The 18,788-nt window shown below is 43.3% G+C and overlaps 1 protein-coding gene across 1 annotated transcript in view; it reads left to right on the top strand.

Annotated features, from left to right (window-relative positions):
- LOC117346672 (vitamin D3 hydroxylase-associated protein-like) overlaps positions 1 to 18,563 on the top strand; it is a 64,042-nt gene extending 45,479 nt beyond the window's left edge. Inside the window, exons 11-15 of the mRNA XM_033916618.1 lie at positions 834 to 877; positions 7,368 to 7,407; positions 13,694 to 13,802; positions 17,472 to 17,617; positions 17,715 to 18,563. Coding sequence (XP_033772509.1) covers positions 834 to 877; positions 7,368 to 7,407; positions 13,694 to 13,802; positions 17,472 to 17,617; positions 17,715 to 17,867 — 492 coding nt within the window. The 3' untranslated portion in view covers positions 17,868 to 18,563. The remainder of the gene's footprint in view (positions 1 to 833; positions 878 to 7,367; positions 7,408 to 13,693; positions 13,803 to 17,471; positions 17,618 to 17,714) is intronic.
- Positions 18,564 to 18,788: the final 225 nt, after the last annotated feature.

The raw sequence follows: 18,788 nt of genomic DNA, 5'->3' as shown, positions 1-18,788 counted from the left end.
AAGACATTCCATCACAGGCACCATGTTGGTGAGGGAGCTGGCATCCCTCCTCCTCCCTGCCCCCCCCGCCTCTTCCCATTCCTTCCCCTGTACGTCTAGTTGAAGTTATTCGTGATGGTCAACAACATGCTCTTCGCAACCCCGTCAGCTCTCTCGCTGACATCACTTCCAGGTGCCGCGCATAGGAAGTGATGTCGGAGGGAGAGCCGACAGGGTGGCAAGCAACAACTTGAACTAGCGGTACAAGGGAATGGGGGGGCATGCGCAGAAGGCGGAATCGGGGAAGGAGCAAGGGGGCGAGCGTGGCAAGCAGGATTGGGGAAGGAGCAAGGGGACACGTGTGACAGGCGGGATTGGGGAAGAAACAGGGGGCATGCGTGGCAGGCGGGACTGGGGAAGAAACAGGAGGCACGCATGGCAGGCGGGATTGGGGAAGGAGCAGGGGGACATGCGTTACAGGCGGGATCGGGGATGGAGCGGGGGTGGGTGGCGACGGAGGAGGGATGCCACCACCCCGGACACCTCTCACCCTCGCTGTACCCCTGTTATGAGCAGAAATGGATGTTTGTAAATTTACAAGAAAATTGAAGGCACTGCTCCTTACCGACTACTTCTGCTGATGCTTTGCTGCTAGTCTTTGTGAGGTATTTGGGGGGAGAAAGGTTACGTTTTGATCAGTATTTCACGTGAAATGGTGCGTATGCAATGTTATTGAATTGACTACCGAGCCATTATAAGCAGCATAGAAATTTTAATAAAGATAAAGAATTTTCAGACTTTGGAGTGCTGTAATTCTATAATTGCAATCTGAATTCATCTTTTAATGCTTACAGGTTCCCAGAATTGCCGGCGAATTGAAAGCACTGTGTGGCATTGGGTAAGTTGTTGCCTTTAATTTTCAAAGAGGTAGAGAGCTCAACCACCTAGGATGAATCTCTTCATAAAGTCAATTAATAAAGCCCAATAACTAACGCACGCTGGATTTTACTAAACGACGGTAGAGGTTTCTACCACGAGCCAAATAGATAAGTTCCCTGACGCTCATAGAATTCCTGTTGTTGAAGCATTTCCCTCTCCGGCCCATGGTAAAACCTCTACCGCCATTCAGAGTCTCTTCTATCAAACTGCGCTAGCAGTTTTCAGCACAGAGAGACGCGCTGAATGGCCCGCGCTGCTTCCGACACTCTTGTTTTCGTTCAAGTCACTTACCGGTAATCCTCCACTGCCAGAGGTAGATTAGATAGACTGTGAGCCGTTGTGAAATAAAGAAGGGGATAGTGGGGATTCAAATGGCCCATCCAATCTATCTTGCAAAGCCTTATCTACCTAAGTCAACTGCTTACAGCAACATAAGTTAGCTTCAAAGATTTCTAAGACCACAACATGTTGGATTTCACAGTCAAATATGTCCCCAACATTTATTTATTTATTAAAAAATTTATATACCGCAAACGACTATGCGGTTTCCATATCACATACATAAAATCTTGTTTCCCTACGATTATCACATATAACATAGACATGTCTAAACAATTCAGAAATACAAGCAAGCTTTAAATCATACATTGAGGTCAGAAAAATTCTAAAAGACGATTATCAGCTGAAATATATCATAGTATAAGAAGGCATTGGGAAATAATTGAGTTTTCAGCATTTTCTTAAAATTCATCCTCCCCATACAAAACCGCAGGATTCCATAGTTCTACGCCAGCCACAGATATCATTCATGCTCCGATCCTAGTACGCATAATCGACATTCTACCCTCCAAACTTAATTTCATTCCATTTACATCTCTAAGCTCTCTCCTCGGTTTATAGATCTCAAGGAATTCTTGTAAGATCTTTGGGAAAGCAAGATACAGTGTCTGATGTATGATCGTAACAATCTTAAACTTTGCTCTTTGTTGCATAGGTAACCAGTGTAGTTTCTTCAACACAGTTATTATATGGGTACTCCTTGAAACCCCTGTGATTTGTGGACCAGGCCACCTCCTTTAAGAAAGGCTTCCACCTCCTTGGAGAAAGGCTTCCACCTCCTTGGAGAAAGGCTTCCACCTCCTTGGAGAAAGGCTTCCACCTCCTTGGAGAAAGGCTTCCACCTCCTTGGAGAAAGGCTTTCACCTCCTTGGAGAAAGGCTTTCACCTCCTTGGAGAAAGGCTTTCACCTCCTTGGAGAAAGGCTTTCACCTCCTTGGAGAAAGGCTTCCACCTCCTTGGAGAAAGGCTTCCACCTCCTTGGAGAAAGGCTTTCACCTCCTTGGAGAAAGGCTTTCACCTCCTTGGAGAAAGGCTTTCACCTCCTTGGAGAAAGGCTTTCACCTCCTTGGAGAAAGGCTTTCACCTCCTTGGAGAAAGGCTTTCACCTCCTTGGAGAAAGGCTTTCACCTCCTTGGAGAAAGGCTTTCACCTCCTTGGAGAAAGGCTTTCACCTCCTTGGAGAAAGGCTTTCACCTCCTTGGAGAAAGGCTTTCACCTCCTTGGAGAAAGGCTTTCACCTCCTTGGAGAAAGGCTTTCACCTCCTTGGAGAAAGGCTTCCACCTCCTTGGAGAAAGGCTTCCACCTCCTTGGAGAAAGGCTTCCACCTCCTTGGAGAAAGGCTTCTATATGCTAATGCAAGTGCGATGTGTGAAAGGTTATTTTGATACAGGACTGCAGACATTATTGTACGTTTTATTCATCTCTAGGATGGATTATGGGTATGTAGTGTATTTAAAACTGCCCCAATCTCAAATTAACCCCCTCTTTACTAAGGCGTGCTAAATATTAGCGTGCACTAAACGCTAATGCGTCCATAGCATATAATGGATGCGTTAGCGGTTAACGTGTGTTAAATTGGCAAGCGCGCCTTAGTAAAAGGAGCCATAAGTGACTACAAATTTTACTGAATGTAGCAGTAGGGCTTCTTGGAAATATTTACCTAAGTTATCACTGGTTACCTATTCTATATCATGCAGAAGCAAATTTAAACGTCTCTATATCGCTCATAAATCATTATGGGAACGAGAACCCTTGTACTTGAGAAGATGGACTTTTTTGCAACAAAAATAAGATATACGAAGCAAAGCGTTCACTAAGGGAGTTTCCTAATAAAAATTAGACTAATTTCTTCAGTGTGCATTCTTTTGGATTGCATCTAAGCTATGGAAATTTGGTCAGAGGCCTGTTAACAAAAAAAAGCAAGGTTTCATTGAAATCATACTTTTTCAGCTTGGCCTCTGGACTCTGATCCTTGGGTCTGTGCTGTTGTCCCCTTGGGAAGTTTACCCATGAATAGGCAACAATTATGAATAAGTCTTGTATGAAATTTGAGAAAAGAAGGACTTTTTAAAGATAGAAAATGTACGAATGATGTTGCTGGGATGAATAAGTAGATCTTTCCTATCTGATTATGGAGTTCTTGTCCTTTCTGTTCAGTTTTAATTAGAACTCTGTAAACCGCTTTGGACCAGTAAGGGTGGGCAGTATAGCAAATTTTAACATAAACAGAACCTACAGAAGGTTCTAAACCTAGCCAATCAAGTTTTTAGGAGAGTGTGGCGCAGTGGTTAAAGCTACAGCCTCAGCACCCTGAGGTTGTGGGTTCAAACCCACGCTGCTCCTTGTGACCCTGGGCAAGTCACTTAATTAGATAGATTGTGAGCCCACCGGGACAGACAGGGGAAAATGCTTGAGTACCTGCATAAATTCATGTAAACCGTTCTGAGCTCCCCTGGGAGAACAGTATAGAAAACTGAAATAGTGAGAAAAATTTCAGCCTCTGATAAGCAGAGCTGGTATTGTGACATCATAATGCCTCATTCCACCAATAAGAGCCAACCTCATCAGTGATGTCACAATGGCTTGATTGTCCTTTACTTGGCTCACTTTCACTACATTTTGATGTCTAGAGTGGTGCAGTGGTTAAAGCTACAGCCTCAGCTCCTTATGACCCTGGGCAAGTAATCCCTCCATTGCCCCAGGTACATTAGATAGATTGGAAGCCCACCGGGACAGACAGGGGAAAATGCAGGAGTACCTGAATACATTCATGTAAACCGTTCTGAGCTCCCCTGGGAGAACAGTATAGAAAACTGAAATAGTGTGACAAGTTTCAGCCTCTGATAACCAGAGCTGGTATTGTGACATCACAATGCCTCATTCCACCAATAAGAGCCAACCTCTTCAGTGATGTCACAATGGCTTGATTGTCCTTTACTTGGCTCACTTTTACTTCATTTTGATTTCTAGAGTGGATCAGTGGTTAAAGCTACAGCCTCAGCATCCTGGGGTTGTGGGTTCAATCCCACTGCTCCTTGTGACCTTGGGCAAGTCACTTAATCCCCCCATTGTTCCAGGTACATTAGATAGATTGGGAGGGAAAAATGCTTGAGTACCTGAATAAATTCATGTAAACCATTCTGGGCTCCCCTGGGAGAACAGTATAGAAAACTGAAATAGTGTGACAAGTTTCAGCCTCTGATAACCAGAGCTGGTATTGTGACATCACAATGCCTCATTCCACCAATAAGAGCCAACCTCATCAGTGATGTCACAATGGCTTGATTGTCCTTTACTTGGCTCATTTTTGCTACATTTTGATTTCTAGAGTGGTGCCGTGGTCAAAGCTACAGCCTCAGCACCCTGAGGTTATGAGTTCAAACCCACCTTGCTCCTTGTGACCCTGTGCAAGTCACTTAATCCCCCCATTGCCTCTGGTACGTTAGAAAGATTGTGAGCCCACCAGGACAGAGAGGGGAAGATGCTTGAGTACCTGAATAAATGCATGTAAACCGGTCTGAGCTCCCCTGGGAAAACAGTATAGAAAATTGAATCAATAAATAAATACGCAAAGAATATCCGTGAGAGAAATTTCCATGCACTGCCTCTATTATGCAAATTTCTCTCATGCATATTCATTGTGGATATCCTGAAAACTTGACTGCTGGGGGTCTGCTATATAGAATCCATATGGCATGTGCAAAACCTATTTGGAGAAATTATTCCCCGATGAACCCTGTACCCCTCACTTAGCCCATTAAAGTAGCATCATTGCCTTTTAGGGGTACAGCCGCCATTTTTTGCAAGTTGTTTTCCCAAAGTGCTTTGTTATGATCTGCTTGTTTTAGGATGGGATGCTGTCTTGCAGTGAATGAGTGGCCTCTTGTTTACAGCAATTTCTAGAGAAGCAAAGGTTCAAATATTGAGAAAGCTGGGGAAAGCAGTATAGAATATATCCATTCTTTGGGATGCCAAGGTTCTTGCGATCTGAATTGGCCACTGAGAAAAATAAGACCAGGCTCAATAGACACATAGAAATTCAATGGCAGATAAAGGCCAAATGACCATCTAGTCTGCCCATCTGCAGCATCTACTATCTACTCCTTTATGAGATCTCACGTGCCTGTCCCACGCTTTCTTGAATTCAGTCTTTGTCTCAACCACCGGGAGACTATTCTATGAATCTGGCACCCTTTCTGTAAAAAAAAATATTTCATTGGGTTACTCCTGAGCCTATCGCCTCTTAACTTCATCCTATGCCCTCTCATTTTGGAGTTTTCCTTCATTTGAAAAAGGCTCACCTTCTGCACATTAATGCCACAGAGATATTTAAATGTCTCTATCATATCCCCTCTCTCCCACCTTTATTCCAAAGTATACATATTGAGGTCTCTAGGTCTGTCCCCGTATGTTTTATGACAAAGACCACTACCCAATTTTGAAGCAGCCCTTTGGACCGGCCCATAGCCATACTGACCTTTAGGGGGCAATTCAGCACCTCCAGGTAGGCACCCTGATGCCATGTGCTAAGTGCCAGTCCCCTAATGGCATCTTTGCGCCAAGATGGTGTTCTAGAATGCTAGTATCAGTCAGTGCTGGTGCCTCTATAGTTAAGTACAATCATGGGTTCGCCTAAGTGTTCTATGCTATGCACAAAACTGATAGCATTCTACAAGGTGTCCGGGAAAAAACGGGACCCCTTAAATAGTTTCAAAATACTTTGCAATTGTTTAAGCATTTTAGATGACCTTGAAGAAATTAGGAAACTCCCTTTGTGAACGCTTTGCTTCGCATGTCTTATTTTGGAGCAAAAATGGAATCTTCTTTGCTAAATGCCATTTTGCTAAAATGGCTGCTTTTCAAATGACATCATTTTGGAAACAGGGATTGTTTAGTTTTTCTAGCATCTTGCAGTAATGCCTGTCAATCATGGTAATCATTTTTTTAATACTAGTGCATTTGTTTTTGGGTTATTTAGAAAAATGTTGGGGGTCCTGTTTTTTCCGGACACTGTGTTTAAGTTATAAACGGGAGGTATACCCACATCCTGCCCATAATCCCCACAGCTATCCAATTGTTACTAGACGTCAATCAGCAAATGTTACACTAGAGTTAGGGTAGAGACGGTCTGGAAGTGAAATCTGTGGCGTCTTTTTATTCCGAGCACAAACTTTTAGTTTAATTTACAGCCCCTGAGACAGCCAATGATGCTGGAACTTCAGCCGTTTTATGTAGCTGGAGCCTGAAATGCACAACTGTACCATGAAAGTGAAGCTGTGAGAGGCGGTTCCATGGAAAAGAAAAGATAAGTTCAGTTCTAGTACACGGAAGCAATTTGTTTCACAATGAGACAAGTGTATGGGTGGAGTTATTTCAATGCCGATGATAAAATTGATGATGGTTTGAGGCTTTTTTTCTACCACTTTTTGACTTAGGTCTCTAGTGTAACATTTGCTGATTGACGTCTAGTAATAATTGGATGGCTGTGCTTACTCTTTTGTTACCCTTACAGATTAAGTGTTTGCCCATAATCCACCCATGTGAACCTCCCCACGCAATTACACGCTACTATAGAGAATAACACGCAGTGCACATACACAAATGCCAACTACGGTATCATAGCACTTACAAATGTAGGATTTTCTTAACTCCTCATGCATAGTTATAGAATTGACCTTTTAGACTGAATGCTCTTTGGAGACAGAGAAATATCTTTCATACCTCCGTGTAACACACCTTGAACTTGGGTTTGGAAACCTGACTAATGAAACCCAAGTCCATTCTTAAAAATTATGGGATGCTTCTTCACGACCCTTGTGGTCTTGATAGATCATGCACAACATTAACCTTGTATCATTCTGACATTGGGCAGACTGGATGGACCATTCAGGTCTTTGTCTACCATCATTTACTATGTTACTAAACGGTAAGAAAACCTGCCAAATGAATAATATCATACTGTTGGACAATTCACTGGAAAGAGAAAAGTTGACTGACATCTATATTTTATTTTTTGAAGATAGCATGTAGAAGCATTGTGTAATGATTATATGGGATAAACGGATGCGGAAATATTCAGTGATCCAACATACCTGCCCTTGAATTTTAGGTCAGCGAAGAATCTTTGGAAACAGCATGCTGCTGCAGAGGTACCCACCTGCTTTCCCAATATAATAATTATCGACACTCTTTACTGATCTAATTCATTAGCATGACTTTATGGCATTTCACTGGATTCATCCCATTAGTTATACGATGAAATATATCAGCATTAGAAACCACCTAATTTCTCAAAACCACTCTAGGTCATGTACAACAAAATCCGATGAGGAGTGCCTTCTTTCTAAGTTCTCCTTTATTGTACTCGAGTGTTACCAGGTTGCTGACTAATTCTTTGTTAATAAAGTTTTCTATGATTGTGGCGCACAGCCATGGGGTGGTTGAGGCTCCTCCCTCTTAAGAGCTGTCACATGGTGGCCCAGAGGACCTCAAGCACATAGGGGGCAATTCTGTGTGGGCAGAGACATTTAAGTGCCGAGTTCACACATAAATGCCAATATTCCCACTAGGCACTATTTTGTAATGGTGCATAGTTTGGAAGGGGGCATACATATGGGTGGAGTTTGTTTAGGGTGAACAGTTATGCACAAAAACTATAGAAAACTAATTTATGCAGCTGATTTAGCAATTTAAGCGTGAGCTCCTTGGCTGGTGTAATTGCTTGCACCTAAATTATAACAGATTCAAAGAGTACGCTTGAACTCCCTTTCACCAACCTAAGTCTTGGGGTTCTCTTAGTCTACAGCTCCCCTTAAATTATAACAGATTCGAAGAGTATGCTTGAACTCTCTTTCACCAACCTTAGTCTTGGGGTTTTCTCAGTCTACAGCTCCCCTTAAATTTTAACAGATTAGAAGAGTACGCTTGAACTCCCTTTCACCAACCTTAGTCTTGGGGTTCTCTTAGTCTACAGCTCCCCTTAAATTATAACAGATTCGAAGAGTATGCTTGAACTCTCTTTCACCAACCTTAGTCTTGGGGTTTTCTCAGTCTACAGCTCCCCTTAAATTATAACAGATTAGAAGAGTACGCTTGAACTCCCTTTCACCAACCTTAGTCTTGGGGTTCTCTTAGTCTACAGCTCCCCTTAAATTATAACAGATTCGAAGAGTATGCTTGAACTCTCTTTCACCAACCTTAGTCTTGGGGTTTTCTCAGTCTACAGCTCCCCTTAAATTTTAACAGATTAGAAGAGTACGCTTGAACTCCCTTTCACCAACCTTAGTCTTGGGGTTCTCTCAGTCTACAGCTCCCCTTAAATTATAACAGATTCAAAGAGTACGCTTGAACTCCCTTTCACCAACCTTAGTCTTGGGGTTCTCTCAGTCTACAGCTCCCCTTAGATGTGAAGAAGTCCCTTCCGAGTACTTGACCAATCCTTCCTTGGGCCACAGCCCTCCTCCAGAACAAGACAGAAAAACCAAAGAACTAGAGACAATGTAGAAACAGTCTTTTGGGAGACACCTCTCATTGTGGAGCATAATGATTATCTCTGAAGTCACTACAAGAGAGTTGCACAGGAATGGGGCTGATGGGAATCCCGTGGAATCTGTGGGGTTCCCCCTTGGTTCCACAGGAATCCCACATGGATCCTCAGGGATCCCCAATGGGGTCATGGGGAAGGAAGCATCTCTCCTTCCAGCCGAATTTAAACATGGAATTGCAGAGTACATGTTGGGCACACTTTTCCTCAACATTATCATTCCAAGCAGGCAAATGGAATAAATGTTTTACCAAACTTTTTAGGAAGTCAATCAAAACTTATCTCTGACAAATTTCTCTGACTCCATTTCTGCCATGATGTACTTCTAAAACACTTCAGGAAAAATTTGATTAATTTTACCATGCTAATGTAATTTTGAAAGTTTTTTGTAATATAGCTGTCTGTATACAGTCTCTTCCTCTGTAAACCGCTCTGAACTGTTTGTGGTATTGCGGTATATAAAAATAAAGTTATTATTATTATTATTAACAAATCCTGAACTGCCTTTGCACTTACTGTGCCTTATATTTTCCTGTTTAAAGTGTAGTACACTTCTCCTTCTGTATTCGCTGTGATAGGGGATTAACAGAACCGCAAATACAGAAAAACCGCAAATAACTTTTTCCATATGTTATTCGCCGTTTTCTATTAAAAACCATTGTGAATTTGGTGAAACCGCAAATAACATGGCGGGAGGCCTGGCCTGTTCCTGAAGGAGAGGCAAAACTCGGTGAAGAAAGTGCTTGGAATCGGCGATTTTCTCTGTAAATACTTGCAATCAGTGATTTCTCTATGAAAGCTGATGTAACTTGGGGGGAGGAGCCAGAAAGCTAAAAACCGCAAATAATCGTAACCACAATTGCTGAAACCGCGAATACGGAGGGAGAAGTGTAAATGAAAAAAACGTAACATACTAGTAAACGACCCTCTTTGTGATCAGGATCTGTGGATCCCACATTTCAATTCATATTTGTGGCAAGATTTGGAAACGGAGGTATTTTAACCTCCCTCCATTGGGCTCTCCAGATATTTATTTAACAAATTTCTCAACCGCCTATTACTAGGCAGCTAACAGATGGCAACATACATAAAGTAGAATTTAAACAGTCAGTAAATATTTCAAGTCCTTCAAAAAGAACAATTTATCCACAGTGTTCTGTTATATTTCAGTCAAAACCAGAGTAAACAAGATATCTTTTGCATAGCAGCTCTCCCAGACCGTTCTCAATTTATAAGCTACAGTCTGTAAATCACTGGTACAGCGATACCTTGGAATCCGAACTTAATCCGTTCTAGAACCCTGTTCGAGTTCCAAAGCGTTCGAGTTCCAAGACAATTTTTCCCATTGAAAATAATAGAAACTGGATTAATCCGTTCCTGGGTCCCAAAAACTCAAATTTTAACAGGAAATACACTGGATTTTAAGGTAAAATATTAACAAATATTCCAAAGCAGCATTCCGATTCTGGCACAAACACACACATGCAATGTGCAGGGCGTTCGGATTCCAAGACAAAATTTACTACAAAAAAAGGTTCGGATTCCAAGTCGTTCGAATTCTGGGGTGTTCAGATTCTGAGGTACCACTGTATTTTTAAAAATACATATGTGAGCACTTTAAATATTTAAAAAAAAAAAATCTTCCAGCTTGAGATTCAAAGCAAATTAACGACCCAGAAACGGCTCCTGGCCAGTTAAATTGCCTAATTGGGGCTAACCGGTCATTTTCAAGGATACTTACCTGGTTAGTATTGCTGTAAATGGCTGGTCCTTTATAATGGTTCACAAATAATTTCCTTATTAAAACTTATGAAAGCTATTTATGCCGCTGAAAAGTTCATCTGATGTATTAAAATAGCCCAATGTTGTTTATGACGTTGTCTATGTGATATACACCATCAATCCACAACGCGTTTAATAAAAACCTTCAAAGTGCCTAATTTCTAAGACAAAATGGTTGAACCTTAAGGTCCTTCCCGAGGTTTTTTTTTTTTTTAATTTTATTTATAAGTTTAATACATTTATAATATCAAATGATATCAAAGAAAAAAAGGGTTACAATACAAAATTTGAACAAACATTACAAAAGAAACAATCCTTTACAAGCCCACTAAATGGGGAGACATATTTGTATTTTAACTAACTTAGTTTTAAGGAAAACAAAGAAATGGGTTGAATTCTAAAGAACCCAAATCATTCCCTACTAAATTAGGACTCTGACATTCCTTCCCGAGGTTTAAAAAAAGAATGAAGAAATAGCTAAAGCTAAGTACAAAAGTTTTAAAGTTGTATAAGAAAAGTTTATCGATTTGCACAAAACATCTAATATAATAAATCCCTAAGTGCGCATGCGCACTCCCACTTGCGTGCTCCCATTTTCCGTGAGCTGTAGGGACCCGCAGGTAGGAGTGCGCATGCGCGCGGCGGCGCAGAGCCTGTCGGATGTGGCGGCTCTTGCCGTCTGAACTTAAGGATGTGAACTGGCCAGGGCGATGTCAGCAGGGGCCAGAACAGACTTTAATTGCTGCCTCCCAGGCTTCTCCTCCTGCTCCGGCTGGGCCCGCATAAAAACCCCAAAAAAACCCAGAGCTCGCTTCGGGTCTGGCAAGTGCTGCGGGTTCTGAAACTTTCCGATTCAAGCAGCATCTGCAGCACTCTACACATGCTGTTTTGGGGCCTTCTGAAGGCCCCGAAGCAGCAGTGTGTAGAGTGCTGCAGACGCTGCTGGAATCGGAAGGTTAGTCGGGACTGCGGAAAGGGAAGGGGGGGGGGGCGGTAAAGGACTAAGTGAGCTGGCCAGACCGCGGGAAGGGAATGGGGGGAGGGAATCCTGCTATGGCTGCTGCACAGGGAAGTGGTGTGGGGGGAGGGAAATGAAGGGGGAGGGAATCCTGCTGTGGCTGCTGCACAGGGAAGTGGTGGGAGAGAAATGCTGCTGCATAGGAGGCAGGGAGAGAGACAGATAGAAAGAAAAGAGGAAAGACACAGGGGCAGGAAGAGACACAGAAAGACAAAGGGGGCCAGGGAGAGAGACAGACAGCAGGAGGGAGAGAGAGACAGAAATAAAGACACATAGACATATATTCTAGCACCCGTTAATGTAACGGGCTAAAATACTAGTAGAATATAGAGCGCAAGCACTTTAAAAAAAATACTAAGGTCTGATGATGAATAAAAGCCAGAAAGAGAAACAAGCCTTCAAATATTTTGGCTGGTGGTTGGCTGGAACTGAAGCCCATAGATAGAGGTACTTAGAAATGTATTATCTGAAAAAAAAGATCACTTAGAAATTAGGCACTTTGAAGTTTATTATATGCCATTGTGGATTGATGGGGCTGAAAAGTTCATAGCGCAACCAACCACGATGAGGCAGTCTCCTTCAAGAGCTTTACACTTAGGGCTCCTTTTACTAAGCGCGCTAGAGGTTTTAACGCGCGGGCTAGACGCTAACGCCAGCATTGAGCTGGTGTTAGTTCTTGGTGCATAGCGCGGGGTTAGCGTGCGTGGCAATGCAGCGTGGGCTAAAAACGCTAGCGCACCTTAGTAAAAGGAGCCCTAAGTTCAGTGATTTTCCACCTGTTTTGGGTCAGTAGAGTGGGCAGACCTGATGGGCTATGGCCCTTATCTGCCGTCATCTTCTATGTTTCTAACTTTATTTTTCTCTACCGCCTCAATCAAAAGAATTCTAGGCGGTTTACACAAAAGAAAAAATCTGGACAATCGGCAAAATACAAAATATTAATGGTAAAAATACAGCATATTAACTAAAAAGAAAATAAAAATATTTGTTAATGCAGTAAAATTATTATGCTAAGAATAAAATCTCGAATTAAGAGATAAATTTATCAAATAGTAATGTTTTAGGGGTCCTTTTACAAAGGCGCGGTAGTGGTTTAACTTGCGGAATGCTGCGCCAGTACCTAACGCCTCCATTGACGAGGCGTTAGGATCTTAGGGTGCCGCGGGGATTAGCGCGTGATGAAATGCCCGACGTGCTAACCCCCGCTAGCCCTTAATTTCTTTTTGGAAGCCGCCGTAGGACAGCATGGCTCCGCTAATGTAGTTACCCAACCAGGACTGAAAAAAAGTGGAACGAAACAAAAGTGGAAAATCGATGGAGACTGCCCCAGCTTTGTTGGTTGTGCCAAGACCTTTTCAGCGGCCCCTTGTAATTGTACGTAGGTGAAAAGAAGGACCTGTCGCCAATGTGGCCAGTGTTGCGCAAAGATAGCGTATTGCTTCAGGGCTCGGTCCTGTGAAATCAAACGCAACGTTAATGCTAACACTTCATCTTCACCTCCTATCTTCAACGTCACACTATGGGCTCCTTGAGCAGGAGGTAGTTTTTCAGCCAGCGCGAGGGTTAGTGCATGATTAAAAGTCACGCGCGTTAAACCCGCTAGCGCGGCTTTGTAAAAGGAGCCCTATATTTGTTGAGTCACGGGGCAGAGGCTTTCCCCATGTGAAACGAGTCATCCAATGAGGTCTTCCCCCCAAATTTAAATGGCCTAAGATAAGCGTTGTTTGTCCAAATATCCCAATATCTTATTTTTCAATCATTGAGTTATTGACCCCTGCACAAATTCTGATCAATGCTGAAAGGTGGCGGCTCTAAAAATTGAAGACGCAGCAATATATTTTCAAGTTTAAAATAATTTTTTATCTGCTTAAAGTGTAACTATGATTTATTCACCTATCTTTATGCTTGATTATACATTAACTCTTGCATTACTAAGGTCAGGTCAGCCCATTTCTCAATTCAATTGTTAAGACAGATGCGAGTAAGCTTCGATGCATGAGAGAAAATTTTGGTTGTCACCAAATGTTCAAGAGTTCTGAGAAATCAAAGGGCTCTACGTCTCTCTTCAGCGAGTATCCTTTCTCTCTTGTAGGTATATTGCCAGGAATTCATCGCCGAGTGGAAGAAGCTGAGGCTGGACGTGGTGCTATGCCCTGTGATGGGACCTGCGTTTAACTTGGGCTATCTGGGAAAATTAGTAGGTATGCCTTGGAGTGAATGCAAAACTGTAATGGCTTTTTTACATCTTGGGGAGAGGAAGATTATACTCATATGTGAGAAACTAGATGATAGATTTCATAGAGTTTGTTTTTTACTAAGGTACTCTTTTATGAAGCCGAATAATGCGGTCTGGTGCGGTAAATGCACTGAAGCCCATGGCAAAAAAAGAGGCTCTAAATGTGAAAGATTAATGGAAAAGTGGAGGTTCAAGAGTTGAAAGCAAGACAGAAGGAAATCGCTCATTTGCTGCCAAGCCATAAATTCAAATACATGTGGTTCGCGTGGGGGCGGGGCTGGGGGGGTAGAATGGGGCGTGGTTGGGGGGCAGAACAGGGTGGGGGCCAAGGGTCCTCTTGTTTTAAAGAGGAAATCTGGTCATCCTACCTTAGTGGTAACCTCACACGATTACCAACAGGGGTCACGTTTCCTTATGACAACTCAGTTTAAGATTTAGAATGTGTGGCGGTGGCGAAAAGGGCAAATGGAATGCTAGGAATGATAAAGAAGGGGATCACGAACAGATTGGAGAAGGTTATCATGCCGCTGTACCGGGCCATGGTATGCCCCCACCAGGAATACTGTGTCCAGCACTGGTCGCCTACATGAAGAAGGACACAGTACTACTCGAAAAGGTCCAGAGAAGAGCGATGAAGATGGTTAAGGGGCTGGAGGAGTTGCCGTACAGTAAGAGATTAGAGAAACTGGGCCTCTTCTCCCTTGAAAAGAGGAGACTGAGATGGGAAATGATCGAAACATTCAAGATACTGAAGGGAATAGACTTAGTAGATAAGGACAGGTTGTTCACCCTCTCCAAGGTAGGGAGAACGAGAGGGCACTCTCTAAAGTTAAAAGGGGATAGATTCATACAAACGTATGGAAGATCTTCTTCACCCAGAGAGTTGTAGAAAATGGAACGCTCTTCCGGAGGTTGTTATAGGGGAAAACACCCTCCAGGGATTCAAGACAAAGTTAGACAAGTTCCTGTTAAACTGGAACGTATGCAGGTGAGGCTGGACTCATTTAAATCACTGGTCTTTGACCTGGGGGCCGTCGCGTGAGTGGACTACTGGGCACGATGGACCACTGGTCTGACTCAGCAGCGGCAATTCTTATGTTCTTATGGTTACATAAGTTGCCATTTTCCCCAGCAATCGGATGAAAAATCTCTGTAATTATTTTGCAGATTTTCTACACATCCTCAGTTAACGTTCATCATCCTTGAGAATGAAAGTGTGCGGTTAAAGATTTTTTGAGCCAATAACGTTCCGAATAAGGGGTTAATATTCAGCGGCTCCTGCCTGGTTAACTCTTGCTGAATGCTGAAAAAAGTCAGGCACTTATTTCACCAGCCACCCTTTACAATATTGTACGCAGGTCATTATACTAGCACAATTGGACTACTATAATTCTGTTTATTTAAGCCTGAGTAAGGGTGGTTTATAATGACTTCAATAGACTCAAAATACAGTGGCAAAATTAATTTTTGGAAAAAGTTCGATCATGTTTCCCCCTTCTTAAGACAACTCCATTGGCTTCCTGTTTACTTCAGAATACAATTTAAATGTGCATGCGTGGTATTTAAACTCCTATTTGGCTTATTTGCTCTCCCGGTACCTTTGACACTGAATGCTCATCGATCTCTTGATTTAAGAAATACTCAAAAATACAAACTCTCTTTTCCTTCTTTTAAGAGAATAAAATCTATTGGAATGCTATGTCGGTCTTATCCATATAGACCAGGGGTGAGCAACTCCAGTCCTTGAGGGCTGGAATCCAGTTGGGATTTCCCCAATGAATATGCATGAAATCTATTTGCATTCACTGCTTTCAATGCATATTCATTGGGGAAATCCTGAAAACCCGACTGGATTCCGGCCCTTGAGGACCGGAGTTGCCCACCCCTGATATAGATTTACAGAGATCTGGAATGGATTTCCTTCTACCAGACGTTCCACAAGACTGTGAAAACCTTGTTATTCCATCAATATGTAGATAATTGTCCCAGGTAATTTAAATAATTTCTCCAAGTTGATGGGGACTCACTTCCCATTAGCTGGCTGTAATATTGGTTAAGGGGTTGGAGGAGCTGCCGTACAGCGAAAGATTAGAGAAACTAGGACTCTTCTGATCTCGAACAGAGGAGATTGAGAGGGGACATGATCAAAACATTCAAGGTACTGAAGGGACTAATCTTAATAGATAAGGACAGGTTGTTCACCCTCTCCAAGGTAGGGAGAATAAGAGGGCACTCTCTAAAGTTGAAAGGGGATAGATTCCGTACAAACGTAAGGAAGTTTTTCTTCACCCAGAGAGTGGTAGAAAGCTGGAACGCTCTTCCGGAGGCTGTTATAGGGGGAAACACCCTCCAGGGATTCAAGACAAAGTTAGACAAGTTCCTGCTGAACAAGAACGGGCGCTGGTAGGGCTAATCTCGGTTAGGGTGCTGGTCTTAGACCAGAGGGCCGCCACGTGAGTGGACTGCTGGCCATGATGGACCACTGGTCTGACACAGCAGCCTCAATTCTTATGTTCTTATGTAATTTAGTCTTTTTTATGCTTAGTTGAATAGCATCTTCCCTTTGATATTTAATCTTGCTAAGCGAGTTTAACTCCTTTCAGATGATGACGCTGTATAAACTCAAGTCTTAGATTAGATTAGAACTTAACTGCTGCCACCACTGAATATCGTGTCTGCCTGGTGCAGCATTATCAAATTAGTGCTGAGGGAGTCCAGGGGCAGAGTAGAGGCAGAACCAGAAGTGATCCTATTGCTGCCAATCAGTGGTGTAGCAAGGGGTGAAGCGCCATTTTGGTGGGGGGCACTGGCACCTCTCCGCCCCCCTGGCATGCTGGTGCTCTCCCTACCCCTGTACCTCTTTAAATCTTCACCAGCCCAAGCAACTTCTCTGACCTGCTGCCTGTGCCAGCCTGGCTCCCCTCTGAAATCACTTCCTGGTTGCTGGACCAGGAAGTGACATCATTGGGAAAGCCAACGCCAGCGCAAGCAGCAGGCTAGAGAAGTTGCTTATACTGGTGAAGATTTAAAAAGACATGGAGGGGGGAAGGGAGGGTGTGAATGTGGCAGGAGGCGGAAAAAAGGGGAGAGGGAAGCACCTCGTACCCTCGTTACGTCATTGTTGCCGATAGTCAGTGCCAGCTCTGGAATAACTATCCGAGTAAATAGGACTTCATAAATGGCCATCCTAACTTGCATGGATAGATATCCAGTACCAGATCTGAACACTGGTGATATCCAGAGAACTTTGGCAGCTGTTCAAGACTTGGGCATTCAGAGGCAATTGCATTGGATATCCTGGTCTAAATCAACAGACGATGTCCAGCATTTATTAAAAAAAACCAAAAAAAACTACACTGACTGCAATGGGTTGAATATTGACCTACACTGCTCACAACCCAGAACGCACTTATAGATCTTGCATAATCTCTACAGCCTATCTTTGTTCTGTAATTTTTGTAGGACTTCCTGTAGAAAACCCTGTCCCAAAGAAGGTCTGAAGGATTCAGTATTGTAGCAATCGGAGTATTTCTGAACTGGAAATCTGATGGTTTTCCTGGTATCCAAATAAAATGGATGAACCTTGTGATATTGGTAGCCCGATACTTAAAGCTGTATCATCTCTTTTTTATAGCTTCTGGTACCTACACAGTCTTATATAACATCTTAAATTTCCCTGCTGGGGTTGTGCCAGTGACCAACGTGACTGAAAAAGATGAGGAGGAGCTCAGGCATTACAAAGGACATTACAATGACCACTGGGATAAACTGATAAAAAAGGTAAGAAGCAAGTTGCTAAACCAATGGGTGAATAAACGGTTCCTGATTGGTTTTGGATGCTAATTCTAATGTGTTTTTTTTTTCCCCTTTGCTGAAGGCCGCAGCAGGAGGAGTAGGCCTTCCCGTAGGAGTGCAGTGTGTGGCATTACCCTGGCAGGAGGAGCTATGCCTTCGGTTCATGAAGGAAGTGGAGACACTAACTCGAGAGAAGAGTCGAAGCACTATAGGGCCAAGAATCGAAGCACTATAGGGAGGGAAACTGCACGGGGACACCAGGAAATTCTTTTTCACTGAAAGGGTGGTTGATCGCTGGAATAGTCTTCCACTTCAGGTTATTGAGGCCAGCAGCGTGCCTGATTTTAAGGCCAAATGGGATAGGCACGTGGGATCTATTCACAGAGAAAGGTAGGGGAGGGTCATTGGGGTGGGCAGACTGGATGGGCCGTGGCCCTTATCTGCCGTCTATTTCTATGTTTCTATGATTTTCCAATCGGGAAAATCCAGACTCTCCAAGACCTGCCCCACCCCCAGTCCCGTCCTAGCCCTGCCCCCTGCTGCCTGCTCTTGTCAGGCAGGGAGGAAATCCACAAATGTGTGGATGCCACGCGATGACGTCATGCGCACTTGCGAGGGACATCGCATGGCACTCGCGTGTGCATGGATTTCCTCCCTGCCCGATGTGATTTGAGGAGGCTTTTCAAAACCCAGACAATGCGGCTCAAAAGGAGGACGTGTCCTGGGAAATCCGGACGTCTGGTACCCCTAACTATAGGGCCAAGGAAAGAGCCTTAGCAAGATATTAATTATGCTTTATGCCTATACTTTGCAAACTGGAAGTCCTTGGAGTGGAGGGACAGTCTGGTGTGCGGTTAGAGCAGGGGTGTCCAATGTCGGTCCTCGAGGGCCGCAATCCAGTCGGGTTTTCAGGATTTCCCCAATGAAATATGCATGAGATCTATTAGCATACAATGAAAGCAGTGCATGCAAATAGATCTCATGCATATTCATTGGGGAAATCCTGAAAACCCGACTGGATTGCGGCCCTCGAGGACCGACATTGGACACCCCTGGGTTAGAGCGACAGATTAAGAAATGGGCTTCTCCTAGTGACCGTGGGCAAACTGTGTGACCCTCCATTGCCTCAGACACTAATTTAGATTGTAAGCTCTCT

This window comes from Geotrypetes seraphini, chromosome 12 (genome assembly GCF_902459505.1).
Source record: "Geotrypetes seraphini chromosome 12, aGeoSer1.1, whole genome shotgun sequence".
In the NCBI taxonomy this organism is placed as follows: Eukaryota; Metazoa; Chordata; class Amphibia; order Gymnophiona; family Dermophiidae; genus Geotrypetes; species Geotrypetes seraphini.
This window is presented reverse-complemented; position numbering and strand designations above follow the sequence as displayed.